At 40.4% G+C, this 23506-nt stretch overlaps 1 protein-coding gene across 2 annotated transcripts in view; it reads right to left on the bottom strand.

Annotated features, from left to right (window-relative positions):
• LOC116719433 (protein kinase C beta type-like) overlaps positions 1 to 23506 on the bottom strand; it is a 109811-nt gene that overhangs the window by 21458 nt on the left and 64847 nt on the right. For both annotated transcript variants that reach the window (XM_032561946.1, XM_032561945.1), the window contains exons 5-7: positions 1924 to 2052; positions 1362 to 1518; positions 928 to 1062 (exon numbers count right to left, since the gene is read on the bottom strand). In XM_032561946.1, coding sequence (XP_032417837.1) covers positions 928 to 1062; positions 1362 to 1518; positions 1924 to 2052 — 421 coding nt within the window. The remainder of the gene's footprint in view (positions 1 to 927; positions 1063 to 1361; positions 1519 to 1923; positions 2053 to 23506) is intronic.

The raw sequence follows: 23506 nt of genomic DNA, 5'->3' as shown, positions 1-23506 counted from the left end.
AGGAGAACACCATTGTTGAAAAGAAATCACACAAAAGACAGACTGGAATTTGCCAAGCTACATGTTGACAAGCCACAAAACTTCTGGGAGAATGTCCTACGAACAGATGAGACAGAAACTGAACTTTTTGGCGAGACACATCAGCTCTATGTTCACAGATGGAAAAAGGAAGCATATCAAGAGAAGATCACTGTCCTTACTATGCAACATGTAAGGACACCCTTTGCCCATGTTTCATGGACAAAGGGTGTCTTGAATCTGTGCAGAGTATAATGACATCTCAAGACTATCAAGGGATTGTAGAGAGAAATGTGCTGCCCAGTATCAGAAATTGTTGTCTTAGTCACATGCCATGACCCCAAATACACAGCTAAAAACATCCAACAATAGCTAAGAGGAAAACATTGGACTGTTCTGAAGTGGCCTTCTATGAACCCTGACCTGAATCCTATTGAGCATCTTTGGAAGGAGCTGAAACATGCCGTCTGGAAAAGGCTTCAAACCTGAGACAACTGAAGGAGTTTGCTCATGAGGAGTGGCCCAAATACTTGCTGAGGGGTGCAGAAGTCTCATGGACAACCACAGGAATTGTTTGATTAGCAACAAAATATTAAGTGAAAGGTACCATCATTTTTGTCCAGATCTGTTTCATGAGTTTATTTTTTTTAATAATTCTGTTGAAGCATGTTTAAAAAGCAAAGCAATGTTTGACTTTCAATTGTTCATTTTCATAGAATTTTTATTCATCATTACCTCTGTCAGATTGAAGTTATTTCTGTAACCATTGTGGGTTTCATTAACCAAGGGGTACCAACAATTTTGTCCACTTGTGTAAAATCGCAACAATATACACAGAATTCTGCAGTTGTAACATGTCAAAATGTGGAAAGGTTTCGGAAGGCCCAGGATATAATCTCTTCTCCTCACCATCCATCTACTCCTTGTTTCTGTAGCTCTGAGATGCCAAAGGAGAGCGATCCCATAAAGTCATTCCGGCTGGTCAAATCCCAGTCCCATATCTCCACTGACAGACGCCGGTCCTTGTCACTTTCTTTGAGCTTACTAAGAGATATCAACAGAAAGAAGGACTTATGTGAATGCTGACTCTTTTTATTTCAGCACATAAATGAATCCTTTTTTTTCTGTTATTACAGTAAGCCAGAAAAACACTGGTAATCTTAGAGAATATGGACAAAACTATCGAGGGTTAATGAGTGTTGGAGGTGGGTAGTTGGGAGGTTGGGGTTTGCTTATGTAACTAAAAATGAGGCCAACCTTTCCTGTTTTTTAAAACAATGCCAGAAAAGGAACAAGCTGACTTGAAACCACTAAGCACAGACAAGAGAAGAAGAAAGTCTCACAAAGTGAAGGATTCATTCCAGGTGGGGTTGAGGCAACATTTCATGGTCTTCGTCTTCTGCTTGCTCTCACTCTTGGGGTCAGGAATCAGCTTGAGCTTAACGTAGGGGTCTGATAGGCCGTTTGGGTCCATGGGCACCAGGTTCTTTGCCTCTTTGACTGAGGAGGAGAGGGCAGAGAAAAATAAGTTCAATGGAAAAAGAAAAGATGCCATATGGATAGTCTGGATTGGTTTCTGCTCATGCCTGTCTGCCCTGAACAGCTCTGCATCCGACAACATTTAACACCTGTGTAGTTTCTCTTCCATAATCAATCCCCAGCTGTCTGCCAGAGGAATCTGGCACGTGGCTGCACATCCTGCTGGAGATGTGGGTCAATCGTTGGATAATTGAACGACTAAATGGACTTTCCAGTTTCAGTCTTAGTCTGATGGACCGCTTTGCTTAGAGGCTGTGTGTGCGTGTGGGGGTGTACGTGTAGAGGTGTGTGGGGGTGTGTGTGTGCGTGCGTGTGTATGTGTGTCAAAGTGAAAACGAAGAGATGAATGGACAGAAAGCACTCAACTAGTGACGGCAAGAACGTCGTCAGTGATGTGGGCGGAGATGTGGATGCGTCCTCTCCTCTCCGTGTGATCCGTTCCACACAGGCTCGGGACGTTGGCCACACATCGCTTGTGGATGTTCATCATGCAGTCTGAGAAGCAAAAATACACACATCAATCACCACCTTATTAGCTGGTACATGGAATTAGAACAGCAAAGTTTTTCAATTAATAACTTAAAGGAGATAAGAACAGCAAAACCTAAAGTATCCAGAGGAAGAAATCATTTTAACTACATTTTACTTTGCTACACATAGAGTCCCTTCCTCCTATAGACTCTGATCTAGAGGAGAAGTGTTTGTAGATCTGGCAATTCTGGTTTTTGGATTTCTGGTAATTTCTCTGAAAACTCCACAGTCTACAGTGAGAGGAAGTTGAAGGACATCCACTGATAGGGAGATTAGCAACTGTCCATAATGCTGCAGTCTGTAACTTTTCTAAGAAATATATTATTTTAGATATTTGTTGAAATTGTCACCATCCTGTGACAGTATGGTATGAGTAAAAAAAAAAATAGTAAAAGGTTCAAGCTCCTCTGCTTTCTCCCACCACCAACTAAAAACAACCAATCAGAGCCAGGAGGCGGGTCTTAGTGCTGTCTATCTCCTGTGTATAGTGTTGCTCTTGCCCCCGTCTCCTTTTCTCCCTTGCTCTCTATAGCTAGTAGAGCCCGTCATAAATGCTAAGGCTAGTTAGCATGGCCACTGATGACAGCAGATAAACGGCGAGTTGTTTCTCTGCAACTCTCTAGTATATTGAGCAGCGTGTATATGAGGCTGACTGACAGCACTAAGACCCTCCTACAGGCTTTGATTTGGTTGTTTTTGGTCAGGATAACTTGACAGCAACATTGCTTCTCTAATATTACGGCTTGTGATTAGCAGTACCAGGTTATTAAAAGATATGAAGCAGCAGGGATGTACTGTTTTTATCTCACACAGCTTTTTCATGTTGAGGTGTTTTTTTTATTTAATAACTAAGAAAATATAGCTTTAGACTATATTTAAATAAGGTTAGAACCTGGTAAAAACCAGATGATTCTAAGTCCTGATGTGTAAAATCAAGGAATTAAAAGTGTTTATTTTGACTGAATCAACAGGAAACATCATCTGATTATCTCCTGCTCTGAATGGTCTCATTGCATATCAGACTACTGTTTAACGCAGAGTGTGTTAGGAAACTCTCTAACATTCGCAACACTTGTAGTTCACTATAGCCATAACTAATAAAAAGACATTTTATTCTTAAAGATTAGATGTTTCTTAACAAAGATAGAAAAAAACACACAAAAAAATATGACTATAAAAATGAAAAACTATTTTGCAGAATACATCAAAACCAGAAGAATGGCAAGAATAACAAACCAGAAAAGAATACACAAAGTTGATTTTTCGGTCATGAATAGCAGGCAGCCTATGTAAATTCTCATTCTGTCCACTAGATGGCAGACTCCTCTGATCTTCCATGTCAATCATTGAGCTCCAATCACCAATCAGTGGCAGGAGGAGATGCTCTGAAGATGCTTTTCTGTTGTTGTTGGATCTTGTGTTAAATCTGATCTCACATCTTCAACAGAGAGAACTCCACACACATCGTTCCTCCCACTCACCGCACAGCTAAACAGTTCAACTGATGAATAAACTAACAGTTTCATGGATTCATGCTGTGTGGACGCACACAAATGATCTCATTCAAAACATTGTACATCTATTTGATTGAATTAATTTGAACACAATAATATTTAGAGTTTTTGTTTCTCATATTTTGTTGCCCTAATAATTAATATTTTCATATTTCAGCTATTTTTCCCCAACAAAAGCACTTACATAAAAGAAAAAAAAAACATAAAAAACTATACATTATGCCTTTTATGAGTCTTAATCCCAGTTACATTAAAACATACATAATAGTGGTTTGGTCCTTAAGTTGTCATAAGTCTAAGCAAATGAGAATTGAAATTAATGTGCTTCATTCTTCGGTAAAGCTGAATAATGGCACTAATATTATACACAGCAGTCAGTTTCTGCAAATAAGATGCACTGGATGTGTGAGCACATTTTGGCAGGAAGAGATTAATGCAAAGCTTACAGCAGATACTGCAGGGACATCCTGATGTCTGGGAAATGTAGGTCCATCCTTCTACAGCTTGAGTTCACTGAGGTGGAAAACTAGACAGGTGCCAATCTTCATATGTGGGAACCTCATAGCCAGTGTAATATTGTAATAAACCAAATGCTTGGTTTTCATTTGCCATGATAAAGTAAATGAACAGAAACAAGAGCTTGAAATATCACCATGTGTGATGATTCTAATAGTCTCATCGTTTTTTAACTGAATTACTGAAATAACTTTTGATGTTGTTCTAATTTATTGAGATGTACTTGTGATCTAAACGTAAACATTGTCCAGTTTTGATAAAAAAACTACACTGAAATCAGCTAATCCAAACTAGAAAAGAACAAAATGTGTTAACATGTTTCTAACAAACTTCAGTTCTTCATGCTGAACCAGGAAAATCTCTTGTATCTGTTCTGTCCTTGCTCTAACAACAGTGGATGTACCAAAGTTTTCTATCTGGATACGAGGTTTATACAGACCCACATAAAACTAGACCTGTTGGTAAATTATGTAAAAGAGGCTGTTGTAGTGTATTCATTAGCAGGCTGGGTCAAAGTCCATCACTCAGTGGGCACTGAATGGTGCAATGAGGAAATAATATTAATAATGGTCATGGTTAAATAGAGGTCTGCAGAAACACACTTCCTGTTTATATCAGCAGTAAATAAAACAAAGTGAATGAATATAAAATCCAGACTGTGAGACGGTGAATTCAGAGATGTAATGCATGTGAATTAAATCTGGGCAGAAAGGAAAAACACACAACCAGGGTTAAGCAACCAAAAAGACTGGGAAGCTGAAAGGAACTGCTGAAAAATCATAGAAATGTAATGTAATGACTGCACTGTCTGATCAAATCCGTGGTTGTCCAATATTAGGAATACGTACGAATGCCATTTTATTGCTGCATGTTGTTTGCAGTTAATCCACGTTTTCTTCTCTTCCCAGACGTTCTGTGATCATCTTGTTCCCATAACGCTCCATGAACTTTAGAATCTCAGTCTAATCTGTCCAAGATGCGAGAGTTCCAGGAACATCCATCCATTCAACTGATATAATGAATAAATGAAAGGGATGCAGAGCAAGACTGTGTGACCTCTGAAATTAGAGGTGCACCTATTTCAGTTTTCTGGCTGATCGCTGATTACCGATGTTTAAAAAGCTTGACCTGCCAATTCCAATTTTGGCTGATACTGACTTTTTTGTCAAAAATTTTGCTATATTATTTATTTATTTATTTCAAACATGATAGTAGTACTAAATCATGTACAAGAACAAGGAATGCAAAAGACATATTTTTGTACCACAGTAATCTTAACATGCTCGAAATGTTAAGATTTCGAGCATGTTAGGAGTAGGAAGGGACATGCTCCCTTCCTACTCCTCGAAAGGGAGTAGGAAGAAGTAAGAAACTTATGAACTCCTACCCCATAAACTCATACAATATATTCGGATGGGCCCTGATTAATAAATCCAATCAAAAGTAAAACTAAACAGGTAAATTAATTTTCCATTTTATCTGGGTGTACAGATGTCTAAGTATATACAGTACATCTATACCCACACAGTCATATGAGTTAACCTCAGTTTACATAAACGTATTAGCGCCATCTCTCACCCATATTTCTATATCTTGTGAAAATGACCTCCTTATATTTTCTTTTAAATTGTATTACATTTTGACTTTGTTTTAACTCCTCATTTAACTTGATCCATAACTTTACCCCATGAATTGAAATACAAAAGCTCTTTCTTGTTGTTCGTAAACAACGAATGCTTAAGTTTTAGTAACCCTTTATGTTATATCCCCCTTAAAACATGTTCTGTATGAGTTCAGGTAGCAATTTATTAGATGCCTTAAACATAATTTGAGCAATTTTAAATTCCACCAGCTCTTCAAATTTAAGAATTCTAGATTTAAAGAGTAACAGGTTTGTGTGCTCATAATAACCAACATTATGGATGATTCTAACGGCTGGTTTCTGTAGGATACTTAGTGGATGTAAAGAGCTTTGGTAATTAATTCCCCACACTTCTGAACAATACGTTAAATATGGCAAAATCAGAGAGTTACATAGAATATGAAGTGGTTTATTATTCAGAATATGTCTAGCTTTGGCCAGGATTAATATGCTTCTACTTAGTTTATTCTGTAAATGTTTAATATGAGGTTTCCAACTGATTTTGTCAGTTATTATTACACAGAAAAACTTATTAACATAAACCCTTTCTAGAGTTACACCCTCTGTCTGAAATTGAATTTCAGTACTTTTGTAAAACTTCCCAAAAACCAGGATTTTAGTCTTGTCCAAATTTAGTGATAATTTATTATTGTCAAACCATTTCTTTAATTTACTGATTTCTGAGGCGACTATGTAAAGAAGTTGTTGTAAGTTTTCACCAGAGACTAGAATATTTGTCATCAGCAAATAACATAAATTTTAATACGTTAGACACTTTGCTTTTGTCGTTTATATACAAATTAAATCAAACTGGTTCCAGTTCTGACCTTTGAGGTTCCCCACATACAATCTCCAGACAATCAGATTCAATCTCTCCCATCTTCACAAATTGTTTTCTGCTCTTTAAATAACTTAATTAAAATATTATGATTTATTGAGTCAAAAGCTTTCTTTAGATCTATGAAAACCCCTACTGCTAATTTCTTACTATCTGTTGCGTTGGTAATTTCTTCTGTTAAGTCAGTTACGACTAGTGATGTTGACCGATTTGCTCTGAATCCATATTGATCACTAGTGAATGTTTGTCTAGGAATTTTTCCAGTTTCTTCTTAAAAAGTTTTCCTAGAATTTTAGAGAACTGTTTGAGAAGAGAAATAGGCCTATAATTTGTGATTATTGCCAGTTTTATACATTAGTTTGATCTTTGCTAATTTCATTTTGTTGGGAAATTGTCCCGTTTGGAACGATAAATTACAAATGTAAGTTAATGTTTAGAGATTCCCTCTAAACATTATCATTTTAATTGTTTTCGTGTCTAGATCATCCCAGTCAGTGGATGCTTTACTTTTACATTTATTCATAATATCAGTGATTTCTTTCTCTTAATGGGGTTAAGATACATTGAACTTGTATTATTCTCAACATAATTTAGATGAGTTGCTGTTTTTATTGTATTTCTGCTAAATGAGGTCCTATATTCACAAAATAACTATTGAATTAATTTACAACATCCTTCATATTTGTAATATCCTGGTCATTATCTAAAAAATACTGTGGATAATTGTTACTGTTTGAAGTTTTCTTGACACAATTTAAAATGTTCCATGTTGCCTTAGTCTTATTTTTATTACTATCCAATAATTTATAATAATACTCCTTTTTATGTGCCTTTATAATATTAGTTTACTTATTTTTATATTTCTTATATTTATTTTCTGATTCAGAAGCTCTATGTTTTATAAATTCGCTAAAAAGTTTGTTTTTCTTTTTACATGCATTTTGTTTCCTTTTGTAATCTACTGCTCATGTTTTTGCTTGTTTTTCATCTTATTTTCCTTAACTGGGCAGTTCTTATTATATAGTAATTTAAATATTCTTAAAAATTCTTCATATTTTGAATTCACATAATTTATTCTATAAATTAATCTCCAATCATAAGTCATCAAATTATCAAAGTGCCTTCAATGACTCTTCTGACCGAACCGTCTGTATTGTGATCTGATATTTTGATCAGATTTTTTGCAGTTAGTCATAGACTGAACGCTGGTAAATGATCAGTTATGCCATTTATTAATATTCCACTAATTAAACTATTTTCAAGGACATTTGTAAAAAATATTATCAGTAAAGTTGCACAGCGCGATGTAATGTGACTGGGTCTGGTGATTTTAGGATACAGGCTTAGAATGTATATGGTGTTAATAAATTCTTCTGTCAATCTGTGTTTATTTGGATTTAGAAGATCAATGTTGACATCCCCACAGATAAATGCAACTTTTTGATGAACATTTATACATTTTTCTTCCATCCAGTTATTGAATATTTCTATATTTGATCCAGGTGCTCAATAAATGCAACTCATAAAGACATTCTTCTTAATTTTCAATAGGTATTTCTATAGTCACACTTTCAAAAACATTATCCATGACAGTTGACATTGTTTCTATCGTCTTAGAATTAATGTTCTTGTCCACAAAAAGAGATACACCAACTCCATTTTTGTTTTCTCCATTTTTACAAACCATTTCATAACCATGGTTATGGTTAAGACAAGAGTGTCAATTTGTAGCCCAGTTTTTGTGTGAGATTATCAACCATTTAGCATAGTTAGCATTTCTTTTAATGAATGAAGGAACAAATCTACCAACATATTGATATATTTAACTTGCCCCTGCACCTTTAATCACACTAAACAACAGATGAGTCAGTCAGCAGCAGCTCTAACCAGCAGCATAATCCTCCCGTTGTCATGATTTGGGTGGTGAGGCAGAGGCAGCAGACCCAGGGTAAGATGAATAAGATGGTTTAATAATGAAAGTAGTCCAAAAATCCAAAAACATACAAAGTCCAGGCAGCACAAAGGAGCGGATGCAGAAGCTCGCAGATAGTGACAACGGTACTGGACAAACACGACGAGGACCCGACGAGGAACAAAGAACACAGGTGGGGTTAAATACACAGAGGGTAATCAAGGAGACAAGAAACACCTGGGAACAATCAAGGGGAGACAGTACAACACGGAGACTAAGAGACACAGAAACTCAAAATAAACACAGATACGGAACAGATCCTGACACCCGTCCCAGTGATAAAGGTAAGCAACACTGTGTTCAATGATAGGATAGTTAGCACAATTCCAGGGAATCTATAGAGATTTTTCCTGTCTCTGCTCTTTTTAGAATTACACAACAAAAAATATATTTATTACTGACAGAAATTTAAACAATAATAAACAATAGCCTCCTGTCAGTCCAGATAGACCTACACAACATGGTGACAGCTTTAACTAGAAACATTTTTTATTAAAGTTATATACTGCAGCTTGAACAAAATGCACCTTTACAGCATTTTTGAGAAATCTGGATTGCTTTATGTATATTTTGCATGTTGCCTATGACTGTTGCTGATGGGGAGAGACATATTATAGCTAATAATATTAAAAGATTAAGCAACCTATTTGCTTACTGTATGCAGAACTGTTGCATGTAAAATTCACTAGCTGTAAATAATAGCTGTGTCCGAATTCAGGGTCTGCATCTTTCGAAGGACCAGGTCTATGTATGACAGGTCCTTCGCAGACCGTGGATAAACGACAACCGGAAGAGAAAAGCTGTGAATTTGGACAGGTCTAGCCTCTACCCACTGTCCCCCCCCACCTCAGCGCAACTCATGTTGCCTAGTAACCGTGACAGCAAAGCAGAGAGTGGCGAAGAAAAAAACAATGGAGCCAAAGTTTGTTTTTCAGTCATGTATTACTCCTGATTTCTGTAGGAGATTTCTGATTTCTTTTAGAGCAAAGACTGTTCCATAGTAAAGAAGAAATCTGTTAGCTTGATTCTAAAATGTTCAAACATGTGTTGAATATTTCTACCAGGAAAAAATATAAGCAAATTATTCATTTTCAAATATAATACTGTCCAGATCTCAGATAAGCAATTACGGTTAAATACAACTAATATGTTTGAAGGCTTTAATCAATCAAACCAATTTGCTCAGGAACAAATGAAATACTTTAGTAAACCAAACATTTTACAACTAGATATTACTTGTCTGAATAATATCGGTGTTTAACTTCCACTCATTGGGGAAAGCTAGCGGGAGTTTTTATAACAATGTATCGGGAGTCAGGCGTTCTCCTCCGGTATACCGAACCTGAAGCGCCTGGCCAGCTGGCAGCTGGCGAGGGGACATGTCCGAAAATGTCAGAGCAATATTGCAATTAGGTTATGTTTTGGTGAACCGAGCAGATATTTGAGACTTACACACTTGCATTCTTGCCTTAAAACGTTGTACAAAATCACGTTGTGTTATTTAAAGTATAATATAGCAAAATAATTTGTCGCTCTTCACCGCCATTGCTACCCTAGCCTGGTTTGGACCCACAATGAATTATGGGATATGGTAAGCCATGAAGGTTACACCGGACTCATCGTTCAAATCTGGGGAAAAGAAGGATGCTGTTATTAGGCCACATGTAAAGGAGTCTTCGAATTTGGACAGGCCTTGTTGCCATGCTATGATGTAATCGGCCTACAAATCTGTCCCTCGAAGGATGCAGACCCTGAATTCGGACACAGCTATTGTGCTAGTATCAGTATTGGACCAAGGAAAAGAAGGCAGTTGCAAGCCTTTAAAATTGTGATGCTTTTGATGGGTCAGACTCAAGAAACTGTAACAGTAGGTGCGCAGGAGGGGCCCAATTTCATTTTTTTGTCATGGGGCCCAAGATTCCTGGCGGCGAATCTGCTTGCTGATGATGGTCGTTGTACTGAAATGTAGCCAGTTCCACATCCTCTTAATCAGCAATCCGCAGCAAGTTTTTCTGTCGGGGGTACATGTCAGCTGTGCCAGTTGCCATGGTAATGTTTGTACATCTGGCTAATAATTGGCATCGCTGGGTGCAGACCGCATACCTGGTAATTTTGGGGTACTCGAGCGGGGATGGGTGATCAACTTATCATAATGGAGATAAGCAATGTCTCCTCTTTGACGAGCTGCTGTTAAGTCCTCCATCAGCTCTGCCCTCCTCTTCCTTACAGCATCTGTGAAGTCCTCGTTAATGTAGATTTTGGATCCCTTAAGTGCCTTGGTGCGCTGCAGAATGGTTGATCTGTCCTTGTACCTCAGGAATTTGACGACGATCGGCTTGGGTCTGTCTCCTCTGGGTTTCCCAGTGCAGTGAGCTCTTGCCATCTCGATCTCATGTTGCAGGTTTAACTTTTCAGACAGAACTGTCTTCACTTTCTCTTACGTCTCAGCCCAAGTCTCGTTTGGCGACTCAATAATTCCGTCAATATCCAGATTGTTTCTCCTTCATTGTCCCTTCGGGTACTCCATCTTATCGGTGATTGCCAACAGGCTATCACAATCTTTAAATTGTGAGTTACCATGCTTAACACTTTCTGGTTTGATGTTATTCACATCTTTCTGCATAAATTGCAGGCTGGGTTTAATGTCCTGCCCTTCTTGTGTCAGCTCGTCCAGTCTGGTGTTTGTAGTGTCCATTATGATTTTAACAAAGCCTTTGAAATTGTCCTGTTGTTGTTGAAGCAACTGTGTGTGCATTTCCTTTTGCTGGCTCAGTAACTAACTTGAGTGAGCGGTACAAACTCCTTATCCGGTCTCATCTAGGTTTTGGATCCTTTTGGAGGCATTTTTTACCAAAAGATTTCCTCAAAGTGATAATAGAAGTAGAATACTTTTCTCAGCTGAAACGTGATGGCAGGGTTCTTGCTGAGTTAACTCCACTTCCGGTACCATTTCCCTCCAAAACGTACATGATGATGATAGTTAGGGATATGTAGTAAGAAAGTTGCTGATTTGGCAACAATGGGCTGACTACTGTTAACTGCAAAAAGTGCAGACATGACCTGGAGGGCTGGTCTGTCAGTCAAACCTTTCTCTGGAAAGCAATAGAGGACAGTAGCTGATTTTTAGACCTTTGCTGAGGTAGATGAGATCGGTGGATAAGATCAACTTCACATGTATGGATCAGCCATTCACTGATCTCCTAAAATTAACCCTTTCATGCATGAATTATGATCCTTTGTGTCAGAATTTTTTTTCCATTTTTTAAAATTTTTTTCTTAAGGCATAAAAAAGGTAGGAAATTTTTTTGTAAAAATAATTTTTTATTTTTTTTTTATTTTTATGTGATCAATTGTAATTTTGTCCAAATACAAAGTTGTTATTTGAAAAATACATCAGTAGTATTGTTCCTTAGGGGTTATCTGATGTCACAATATTTTTTTTACTTGCAAGAGTCGTCTACAGTACAAGGAGGGACCGGGTCGGTTCTCATGCTTTTTTGTCTGTCGGCCATATTGTATTTAACAAAAATAATTTCTTGCATTTGCAGCTGATGGCCAGTAGTTGATGGTATATTTTATGATGCATTAGTGTCCACTTCAGTGGTCTGTGTGCATTTATAACATAAAAATCCACAGGAAGCACAAGAAAATGGCTTTTAGATAGCTGTCCACTGTAGTGACCACTATGCATGAAAGGGTTAAGGAAATTAGGGTTTATTTATCGGTGCACCCAGAGTTGAAAGATTACTGAGGAATAGTATATCTCAGCTCAGTGCCGATGAACTGATTTCAGCCAAGTTTGATCAGGGAAAGATCAGGAAACAAAGGTGCTATTGCAATCAGACACAACATAGTGTGTCAAGAAAACTGGCATAAGGGTATGAGATCTTTCCAGGCACACGCAGAAAAAGATGCATAATGGCTTGGAAGAAATAAAGTAATCCTGTAGTTTGATTAAAAGTTAATTAAGTTGAATAAGTCTGAATAACATGAATATAAGTAATCACTCAATAACTTTCTGCAAAGAATCTCTGATTAATGATCTGTAATGATTTAAATATGTAATGATTATATTAATGATTAACAACAAGGAAAAGATGTGATGTATGGAAAAGATGTGATGTATTGTCAATGAATATGAAGTTATAATCATCTGAAATCAATTTAACAAGAGGTTGAATGTGTAAAGTGAGTTATAGAATATAGAAAAGACGAATGTGCAGTACAGCTCTGAGAACAGGAAATGTCGCAAGCAGTTCTGAACAGATGGCCAAGGAGCACAGGAAGAAAGGAGAAGTACGGGAAATTCCACTGTGGTCAGCAAGAAGGTTGAGAAATGGGGGGGACTTTTTCATGAGTCACAGCGGCCGTGAAGAAAGTCACGTAGGCCAAACCTTCCCATACACACACATGGTGAGGAGAGGCATAAAAAGGGGCTGAAAAGAGGAACCAGCTGTTCCCAGTCCGGCGGCGCGGAAGAAGAGACAACACCTGCAATAACATGCAGGAGCAGATTGAAATACGGACCGCACTTCAGAACTACGGGGAAGCTCAGACTTCACACCGCTAAGAAAGGACTGGGTCCCGTCGCCCCATCTCTAGTTCTCTATTTGACAGACGGTCTCGTCTCAACTCAGCACTTAAACTCTGCAGCAAGACTTGGAGGAAGGACAAAGGTCCCACAGGGAGGAAGAACTGGGTCTTGCAAAAAGGATTCAGACCCTTTCTGCTTTGCTTCCTTTCTAAGGAGGGTTTTTCCACACAAGGCAAAGACCTCAACCAAGGATGCAAGAAATTCCTGTTGCCAAAAGATCCACCATCGTCTGGGTATGAGTTGAATCTGCTCATTGAAATTCCATTTCAGAACGTGCGACTTAAAAGTTAGGGAAAGGAGATAGAGTAATGTGATTGTACATGTAAATCTTATTACACTGTTTTTGATCTATATACGATTGATAATTGATTTGTATGTCGCATATCCCTGCTTAAGCTTGCTTAATAAATTTATACTACAAAATTCTAATGAGGTTGGTGGACATTGGAATTAATAGAGTCATTTGATCTTTGTCCAGTTCTTTTAATCAAGGTAAAACTAATGTACATGATTCCAGTAAATAGGAGGCTTCATAATTTCCTTTGGTGAGAGTAAATAATGACCCTGGGACTTACCTCTAAGTCACTAAACATAATCTAGCCGGTTCCAAGTGCAAGTTATGATTTAGAAAGTGGGCTACCGTTAACAGAAGTGGTTATTGGAATTATGCAGCTGCGAGGGCTACTCAGCTGATTGTTTCTTAACTGTAAAGGGTCATAACTTCTGGATTGGAGGTAGTTAGAGCTAGACGAGTCACTTTCGCTACCAGTTTAAATAGATTATCTCTTATAGAGTACTCTTAGGGTAATACCCAGGACTCAGAGATTTTCCGGACCTGTTAGACGGAGAACTGGTCAGTAGGCAGCCCTGGGGAGTTGTGAGGAGTGGGCGGGGCTGACTATTGCAGGATAACCTACATGGCGCCCAACGTGGGGCGGCGCACAACTGAGTAGGCGGGCCCCAAAGACACCAAGTCAGTAAAAACAGATGTGAAACTCTGAATAGCTCACTTGGGTTGCTAACTCTTAGGGAAGAGAGTTAGTGGTGACTGATAAGGCCATCAGTCACAACCCTCGCAGTAACTGTATAGCATACAGGTGAGGGAAAGCTTCTACTGAGGATAGAATGACCAGATCCAGACAGTGAAGCCAGTAGCCAACACAGCCTGGACCCATCCCTACTCGAAAAGCGCAAAGAGAGGCTTTGGGGGATAGGCGACTCGAAGACAAAGACAACTATGAGTGAGGAAGAAGAAAGAGGGGAACTGAATCCCCTACAGAAGCCAGCAATGGAACAAGAGGCAAGCAACATCGGCCAAGGCGGGAAGATTCGTCAATCCCTTCTTTCCCAATCCACATTGTCACACTTACCGGTAATGTTAATATTACTCGGTGATGGATTAGAATCCTGGATTGAGATAAATAAGAAGATGTTCTTTGAATCTCACTACAATCAGGACACTGCTCTGGACACAATGAAATACTTGATACAGACTCAGATGTACTACTGCTCCCGGCTTAGGAATGGTCACCGACTGGGGGTCGTCAAATGCCCGGTGAAGGTTACCAGGAAGCTGGAGGTTAAAGAATGGCTGGAATGGTTCGCCGAGCTCCTGGAGGGATGGACGGCTGGCGAGTTGCGGATTGTCTACAGCCCCTCTGAAAAGTACGACGGAGTGGTAAAAACCGCTACATTGGCAGCAGGCATCGACGGGATCCTGGTGAACCAGCTCGCTAGGGGGGTGAGTCAGTACAAAGAATGCAAGGAGGCCCTACAGAGGCTCCTGACCTACAAGGAAACCAAGAAAAAGGAGCAGGCCCTCGAAGAGGCAGGGTCGGAGGTGGCCGAGGCTCCGTCCCGATTGCCCAGCAGAGCCACGACACCGACTCACCAGCGGGAGCAACCTTCGAGGGTTCTGATAGACCTGACGGGCGGCAGCGACGACAACGACGGCGGTGACAGCAGCGACAGCAACGACAACGACGAGGGTCCCTCAGCTCCACCGGGTCCATCGCGGAACGAGGACATCCCACCTGCACCGGCCAATGAGGACGACCCCGAGGGAGCGCTCGTCGGCGGACTCACAGAGGAGCAGTGGGAGGATGCAGCCAAGGAATGGTCCCCTCAACGGGACCCGGAGCTCGGGTTTCATCCCCGAGTCCACAGCACGGAGAGAAGGCGTCCACTGCCACCTACAGAGACCACAGCGGCCAGCAGTTCCGACGAGGACGGGGAGGAATCGGACGAAGAGCAGCGGGGCCCCGGCCGCCCCAAGAAGAAGACTCAGAAATCGGACACCTGGAGGATGGCCCGAGAACTGGCCGAAATACCACCAGGGACCGGTAGCATAAGGCTGCAATCCGGGCTCATGATTTATCAGTTTATTGGAGGGATATGGGATCTTGAAGGTGATGGACTAATTGTGTTCACCAACGACAGATACAAGATCCACAATAAAAACTTCCGACGCAACCTTAAGAGCCAGGCAGGAAAGTGTTACAAAACAGACTCAAAATTGCTGGAAGCTTCCTGTAGTGCAGCAACTCGAGGAGACATAATAATAATGAAAGGCCATAATCTCCCTTATGGTGCTGTAATCCTAGTCCCGATTGACGTTTACCAAGAAGGAGAGAGTCTGGAGGAATATCGGAAGAAGATGTGGCACGGACTCGAGCGAGGCCTGACGGCAGCCAGCAACGAATGCATGAGAAGAGTAATAGTGAGTGTGCAGGGACTAAGATCACCGGATCTGCCGAGGGACACCGCCAGATCAATTGCGGAGAACGGAGTGGTGAATATAGCCAGAACCAACAGTCATTTCTTTGTGCTCAAAGAAGTGGTGGTGGTGGTTGACCCCCGTCTGCATCGACTCCGCACTGAGCAAGGGGTGAAATTGGCAGCTGAGATGGAGGAGCAATGCCGCATTAGCCATCCATCCCAAGAAATCAAGAAATATCCCTTAAAAATTCCCCAGAGTGAGGTTTCAAACACCACCCAGAAAGGTAAAGCCAAGGCCGTGCAGCCACCCAGGATAAAGATAAAGGAGGCATCTGTTGAACCAGGGTTCTCCGCAGCAAGGTACGTTAAGGAGTTCTCGTTTGAAGAGAGCCGCAGTGAACCGAAAAAACCCAATGTGGGAAGAGTCAAGAATGAGCAGCCGACGGTCCCGAAAGAAGAAGGACCGATGAAACCAGCTAAGATTCGACCACTGAACTCCCCTGGGAGAGAACCTCTTCGACAACAACAGTATGAGGACATCAGCGACTCGAAGGACGAAGAGGAGCAACCGGAGATCGAACATCCTGGAGAAGAAGAAGAGGAAAGTGATCACGGCAGTGTCTTCTCCGACCCGAAGCAACCACCGACAGAGCACAAGACACTCCGAACAGGACAGCACCGGGGTAAGAAGAAAGAAATGGAGACCTTTGACATCGAGAAATCTTCTGAAAGACTGGCAAGAGACGTGACCTGGGGTCCAGTGCAGGCTAAGGACGGACGGCGTACGTATGTACCCGAGGTCGGCCAAACTGAGTACCAGATCCCGGCAGGATGGGCCAGCAGATTGGGAGACCGGGTGCAGCTCGAGGTGGAAGCGACAATCGGAGAATGGGCCAACATCCTGATGACACCATCCTGCTCCACCCTGACAGCACACTATTCCCTGACTACCAACTTCAGGAACGCATACATTGGAATTATGTATGATGTGATGCTGCGACGACTGAAGAAAGCCGCCCACAAGTACTCCAGGGAAACTCAACAGCAGCTGGACGAAGTGTCGGCTGATGAAGAGGAACCTCAGGCAACGTCTTCGGAGCCAGGACCGCAGATCCCGGCGAGACCACCAGGGGTGTCAGCTCAGCCACCTGCCACTAATACGGGACAGGACGCTTACGCCGAGCTGAAGAATCTAAGGTTAGTGATTAGGAGTAAAAACGCAGACGAAAACAATGAGGAGTATCTGAAAGATGTTTGGCCAACCGTGCTGTCTACCACCAACCACGAGGGAGCCAAAAAGTTGTGGCTGACCAGCGTGACCTCGGACCCGATGGTTGGAACAGATTCAGCACAGAGCAACTATGAAAGGCTGGTGTTGGAGGACATGGATGATGAAGAGTCCCAGGTGAAGAGAGCCAGAGGACGGCTGGACAAGGGAAGCCGGTTGGAACCGCTGTGGCACACACTTAAGCAGACCGTTTCCCCTGCGAGATATGTGAAGGTACTGCGTGAGGTGACCAAAGGACGCAGAGGAGAGATCGTGTTCGTCAAGTTGCCAGTGAGAAGCACAACAATCGCTCAGATGGATGTAGCAGTGCAAGGATTCGACCTGGAACAGCAGTACTACGAGGACAAAAGGAAGAAGGAGGCTAGCCAATCGGCAAAGCCACCTGGAAGGGTCAACATCAGACAACCATCCAACTTCCAGAGCAGACCGTTTCAACAAGGAGCACCGCCATCCAACTTCCGGAACCGACCGTTCCAGCAGAAACCACCAGGACCACAAGGGAAACCGACCAACCCTCCGGCTTCATCAAACCAGCCAGGAAAAGGTCAGTTCTTGACAGATGAGGAGTATAGGAAATTGAGCCCAGAAGAGAGGACGGCCCTCCGTGAGTCCCGTAAAGCCGGGGCCGGAGGGTCACCAAAGTAATGGCGTCCAGGTCGCGGGTCATTCTAGAGAATGCCTACTGGGAGGGGGACGAAATCTACGCTAAAGTGGAGGGAGTACCTGTTGGGTAAATTGTATTTTTAGTAATTATCAAATATTCGTTGTATTATGTAGTCTTGTAGTTATATTTAGATATTGTTTGCTTATATGCTTTTACTCTTTATTCTTAGTATAAGTAATGTTTCTGTGTGTTAAATAACTTTGATTCTATCCTGAGACTTCCCTGGGAAATAGAGGTGACAGCTACCCTCGGCAGCTGTTGTCCTGCAGGACTTCCTACAAGACGGAGGTGTTAATTGCTCCCAGCAGAGTTTTGCATGCCTGACAATAAACTCTGCTCTGTGCTTCTTTGTGATACAAAGCCGTTGCTTTGAAGCTATGCAACGTGTCTGGAGAAAGAAAGATTTAGAGTATAGATAACATGTGTCTAGATTAGTGAATGTTATTTAGCGCTGCAACCATGTTTTGACTCCACCCTTTTAGAGTTGCAGCGCCCCGTGTGGCAGGGTTTCCTAAAGATCAATAAAAGAGAGGAACAGACAGATGTGTGGCAGAGCAGGTCGAAGATTTGTAACTGTGAACACATCTCTGTCTGCTCTCCTCGCGAGTATAACAGAATCTAACTCTCTTGTCTTTCCTGTATTTGTTTAAATTGTCTCTAATAGGTATTTAGACCTGACATTATTTGGTCCTTCGCAGCCGGATGCCAATATACCGGAAGGATTCCAGCGGGCATGGTGGACCCCAGTAAAGACCGTGCGCACGGCAAGTTTCCTAGTGGAAGCTTATCAGAACCTGTTAAAGGGCTGGCGCTCTGCCTGCCTGCTGGGATCTTACGGTTGACGGCTCTGAGGGGAAGACAGGAGAGGGTGAGTAGATTCTTGTTTAAATGTGTGGCGAATGACTGAGGGTCATTGCGCGAATAAGAAAACCCTGTCAATTCTAGACTCTAACAGGTAAAAATAAAACATAATATCCGTGAAGGGCGTCCGAAGCCCTTGGCCAAAAGTTCGTGGAAAAACAACAGGCGCACGGAGCCTAGTATAAACCTGCAGTAAAATTTAATAAAATTGTAATTGGAACGGATGGCGGAGTCCGGCGGAGCAGGCGCTTAAGTTCCGCAACAAACGTATGATTGTGAGTGTGATTGGAGATTTAAATACCATTTGGTGTTTTATCTCATATAAAAACAGTAGGGTTGTAACCAGCAAACCTGTCTTGGATGCAGAGGTAAGAACCCCCCACTCGAAAGAGTTGAAGCGGGGGTTACCACTACAGGTATTTTTAATTGCTGGCCTGCTGAAAAGATCTCCAGTTTATAGGATTCCCTATGAGTCGGACAAACTGGGCTAAATTGTATAAATAAATAAAAAAAATGGGCAAAGTATAAGCAAGAATAAGCCAACACACAGTTTGAAATCAAATGACTGGAAATATGTTGAAAATCAGGATCCGCATAAAATAAAATATTTAGATAAATGGTTAACAAACTACAACTTTGACGGCCGTCTAAATTCACAGAAACTAACAGTATTGCAGGATAACATAAAATAAAAACAAAGTCAAACCCACAGAAATCAAAGAATTTGATGTTTTATAGAAGGGAGGATGATGAGACAAGTTTCAGAAGTGTGAAAAGGCAGGCAGACGAGCAGGGAGCAGCAGGAGGGGGAGGGGACGTAGCTGAAGTTACCAAATACCAAAATAACAAAACAGAAGGTGAGAAACAAATAATACAAAATGCAAAACTATACCCCGACTTGCCCTCACCCCCACAATATGAAAAAGGTAGTGAGGGATCTATTACTAGATCACAAAAAGCAAACTTTAAGTGGTCTAAGAACTGGGGAGAAATTTTGGTGCAGGGAGCTGTAGCTCCCACTGGGCTTTTTCTCCCTCCCCCATGTTGCCCTTCAGAAGAGGCAAATAGTCAGCCACACACACACTGATCTTTATCCTATGATACAAGTAGCAAATCCTACTGTAAGGGACGATGGAGCAGCGCCCACGATTCTGGTATATAGAACGTGGACCCTGGAGGATATAAAAAAGGCGCTTTTGGAGACAGCTGATGTTTAAAAGCAAAAACAGGACAGTTGTCTGCATTTTTATTATTGAGCATTCCCTTTTCTAGTGAAGGCGTTTCTCTTGATTCCGATATTGTTATAGTTAGTACATTTTCAAATACATTCCATATACTAGATTAGTACTTGGAGCTTTGGTAATATACTTTAATCTAACACACTATTGCTATTAATATTAACAAAGTATATCAGAAATTAAACCTAAGTGTTTCCAAGATTCCTAAGTTTGTGAACAACTCCAGATGCAACTCTACGCTCCTGGGAAACCCCCGACCTCTGACCTGTGAGCCGGGGAAGATATTCTTTATGGCCTCCTAATTTAAAGCCTTTCAGGAGCATGTTTGTTTTATGGCAGCTTTAAGTTACAGCCTTGCCAGGCTCTGAAGTCCTACCTTGCATCAGCTTGTCCAGATAGGAAACCATCAAAAATAGCCATATTTCCTTAACAATACCCAAAACAGAGTTTAGACCAAAAGTTAAGCATTATCCTTTAAAAACAGATGCACAGGAGGGAGCCAAGTCTTGTTATATGTAGATGATGTTTTATTAGCATCTCCAAACATGAAAATCTGTAAACAAGACACTTTAGCGCTTCTAAAACATTTAGCTGAGGAAGGTCATAAGGTCAATAAGAATAAACTCCAACTGTGTAAAGAACGAGTAAAATATTTGGGTCATAATTTAAGTGCAGGAGGGCGGACCATAATGGAGGATAGAAAAATAACGATTCTCCAGGCACCAAAACCGCAAAAAAAAAAAAAAAAAAAAAAAAAAAAAAAAAAAAAAAAAAAAAATAGATGATGTCTTTTCTGGGGTTAACTAACTATTGTCGAAACTGGGTGCCTAACTATGCAGAAATTGTGGCCCCTTTAAGCAAATTAATGTATGAAAAAGATCTGAAAATGTCTTCCTCTTTGGAATGGACAGAGGCAGCAGAGACAGCACTAAGTGAAATAAAGCAGGCCCTAGTGTCAAGTGCTGCGCTCGCCTTACCAGACTATAAAAAAAATATTTTTTCCAGATGGTGGATTGCAAAGGTCAGTATATGACCTCGGTGCTAGTTCAGCAACATGGTGATAAAATGAGACCAATAGCATATTTTTCTTCCAAACTTGATAGTGTGGCGTGTACCCAGCCTCCCTGTGTGAGAGCAGTGATTGCTGCTTCAATGGCAGTAGAAGTTAGTGCTCCTATTGTACTGTTTCATCCATTAACATTAAAAGTACCACATGCAGTTTCAGCACTATTATTACAAACAAATATGACTTTCTTATCGCCTGCGAGGCATCTCTCCTGTATGAGTACATTATTATCACAACCTCATCTAACTATTGAAAGATGCACGATTTTAAGATCCTGCAACTTTGTTACCTCTTCCAGATGATGGTACAAAGCATGATTGTCAGGAAATGGCAGAACAAAATGCAAAGAGTAGAAATGATTTAAAAGATCTACCATTAGATCACGGTGAAATACTTTTTGTTGATGGTTCCTCAAAGAAAAATGTACAAGGGGAAACTCAAACCGGTTATACAGTAGTGACTAAAAAAAAAAAAAAAAAAAAATAGTGTTAAAAGCTGAAAAACTTCCCTCACACTACTCGGCTCAGGCTGCAGCATTGATAGCGCTAACCACCGCTTGTAAACTAATGAAAGATAAAGCAGTGACGATTACACCGATAGTCAATATGCGTTTGCAACAGTACACACGTTTGCACAGTACTGGCAAAATAGGGGTATGATAACTTCTACAGGAAAACCAGTAACTCGTGCAGACCTATTAAAATATTCTATTTATGGATTTATTTCTTTTTTAAGAACTTTTAATGCATTACAAAAGGTCATTTCATTTCAAAAAATGCCTACAGAAAGAAGAGAGGGCTGCAAATGAAATAAGGAAATAAAGTTAATAAATAAATAGAAACAGGCTCTAACTGTAAGAGGCATTGCTCCGATAACAACAAACTGTAGTATGCAACCGATTCTAGATAGTTTCAAAATCAGTCTTTTTAAACTGATCAAAACTTTAGGATAGATAAAATATTATTAAATCTACAGGAATTATGGATGAAGAAGACAGAATAAAATAGAAGTAACTCACTTGTTGACTAGAAATTGATTGAATATAGAAAAAGTTTGCTACACTGTACAAATTTGTTGTTGAAGGATAATATTAAGTTAGAAATAACTTATGGGTTAATCAAAGTGGATCTGGTGGAACTTTTGTAGAGAATAATGTAGATCAGGAGACTTGCAGCCCCCCCCTTGTAGCAGCTCCGCAGGGGGGCCACAGAGTTGGGCTGTAACTGCTACCCCACTAGATTCAACTAATTAACATGTGAAGCTATTAGCATACCACTATTTTTAAGCGCGAAGCAACCCCCACTTGTAGTAACTCAACAAGACAGAACGGGAAGGTGTGATGTAAATCACTTTCGCTCCCAACATCTTAAAGTACCTCCTGACAAAATATCAGTAGAGGAACAACAAAAGGTTTTTAAGTTCAAATTTTAAAACTAGAAGAAACTAAAACATATCTGATGATTCGAGTGCCAAAAGCCTAATAAAGAATTAGGAGTTCCTCTTGAGATCCTTATCGGCTCTCTTTCCTGCCATAAAGTCGGCCCCTCCGAGAAGTGGGGGAGGGATTTTATGGTGGGATTATAGATTTGCTTTGTGATCTTTTTATTTTTGAATTTGTTTTCGTTGGTCTGACTTTTTGGTTGGCTATTTGTTTGTGCACTCATTTAGTTAACTGTAAGTGTCCGTTCTTTATATTTGTTAAATATAACAAATTAATTTCTTTCTTTTGAGTTACCAGTTTCCTCTGGACCTGTTGCTCATCATACAGATGAGCTCCAGCTGATTGGTGTCCATATATGGGTGTCAAACTTCCTTAGCGGGCCATTCCATTTGTTCACCCAGGGAGGGGAAATTTGGTTTTTATTTTAATTTCTTTCATTTGTAGATTTAGTGATATTTTGACCAGTATTTTTTAGGTTTTTGGGTGTTAATTACCCCTATTATGTGTTAATGGTCTGATCAGCCACTATTTAAGTTCCCCTCATGTCTTGTTTGTTAAGTCAGTTTGTGCTTGAGTTTGTTCTGCTACCGACTGAATTGTACTTTGTTATGTTGATTTTAGTTTGGGCCCAATTTATCATTTTTGGATTTTCTTTGTAGACTATAGTTTTTGAATTTTCTTCAACGTCTCTCTGGCTAGTTAATGCGAAACCTTCACAGAGTCTAAATTGGTACACACGCCTTGTCAAACACTAGTGAAAATTTTTGAGGAGTTTGTAAAATAAATTATCTGACAATCATAAGAGTTAAATGAGATAAGGAGTTTTAAAACTGTAACATGAAGTGTTTTGGGAAAATAGTAATCTTGAAGATTTAAAGCATGCTAAAATAAATTGTTTTGTTTGTTTTGACGAGTTTCACCTTTTGGGAAAAAGGCAGCATTGAATTTGGTGGAATTTCTCAGGGAACATCATAAACCTGTTTTATCAACATCGTTATTTAAAAGTCGTAGAAATGTGATGCATTAGCAGATAATGCATCAACAGGGGGGAGAATATTGTTATAGG

The sequence above is a fragment of the Xiphophorus hellerii genome, chromosome 5 (assembly GCF_003331165.1).
Source record: "Xiphophorus hellerii strain 12219 chromosome 5, Xiphophorus_hellerii-4.1, whole genome shotgun sequence".
Classification (NCBI taxonomy): domain Eukaryota; kingdom Metazoa; phylum Chordata; class Actinopteri; order Cyprinodontiformes; family Poeciliidae; genus Xiphophorus; species Xiphophorus hellerii.
Note: the sequence above shows the minus strand (reverse complement) of the source record. Positions and strands in the feature narration are given on the sequence as shown.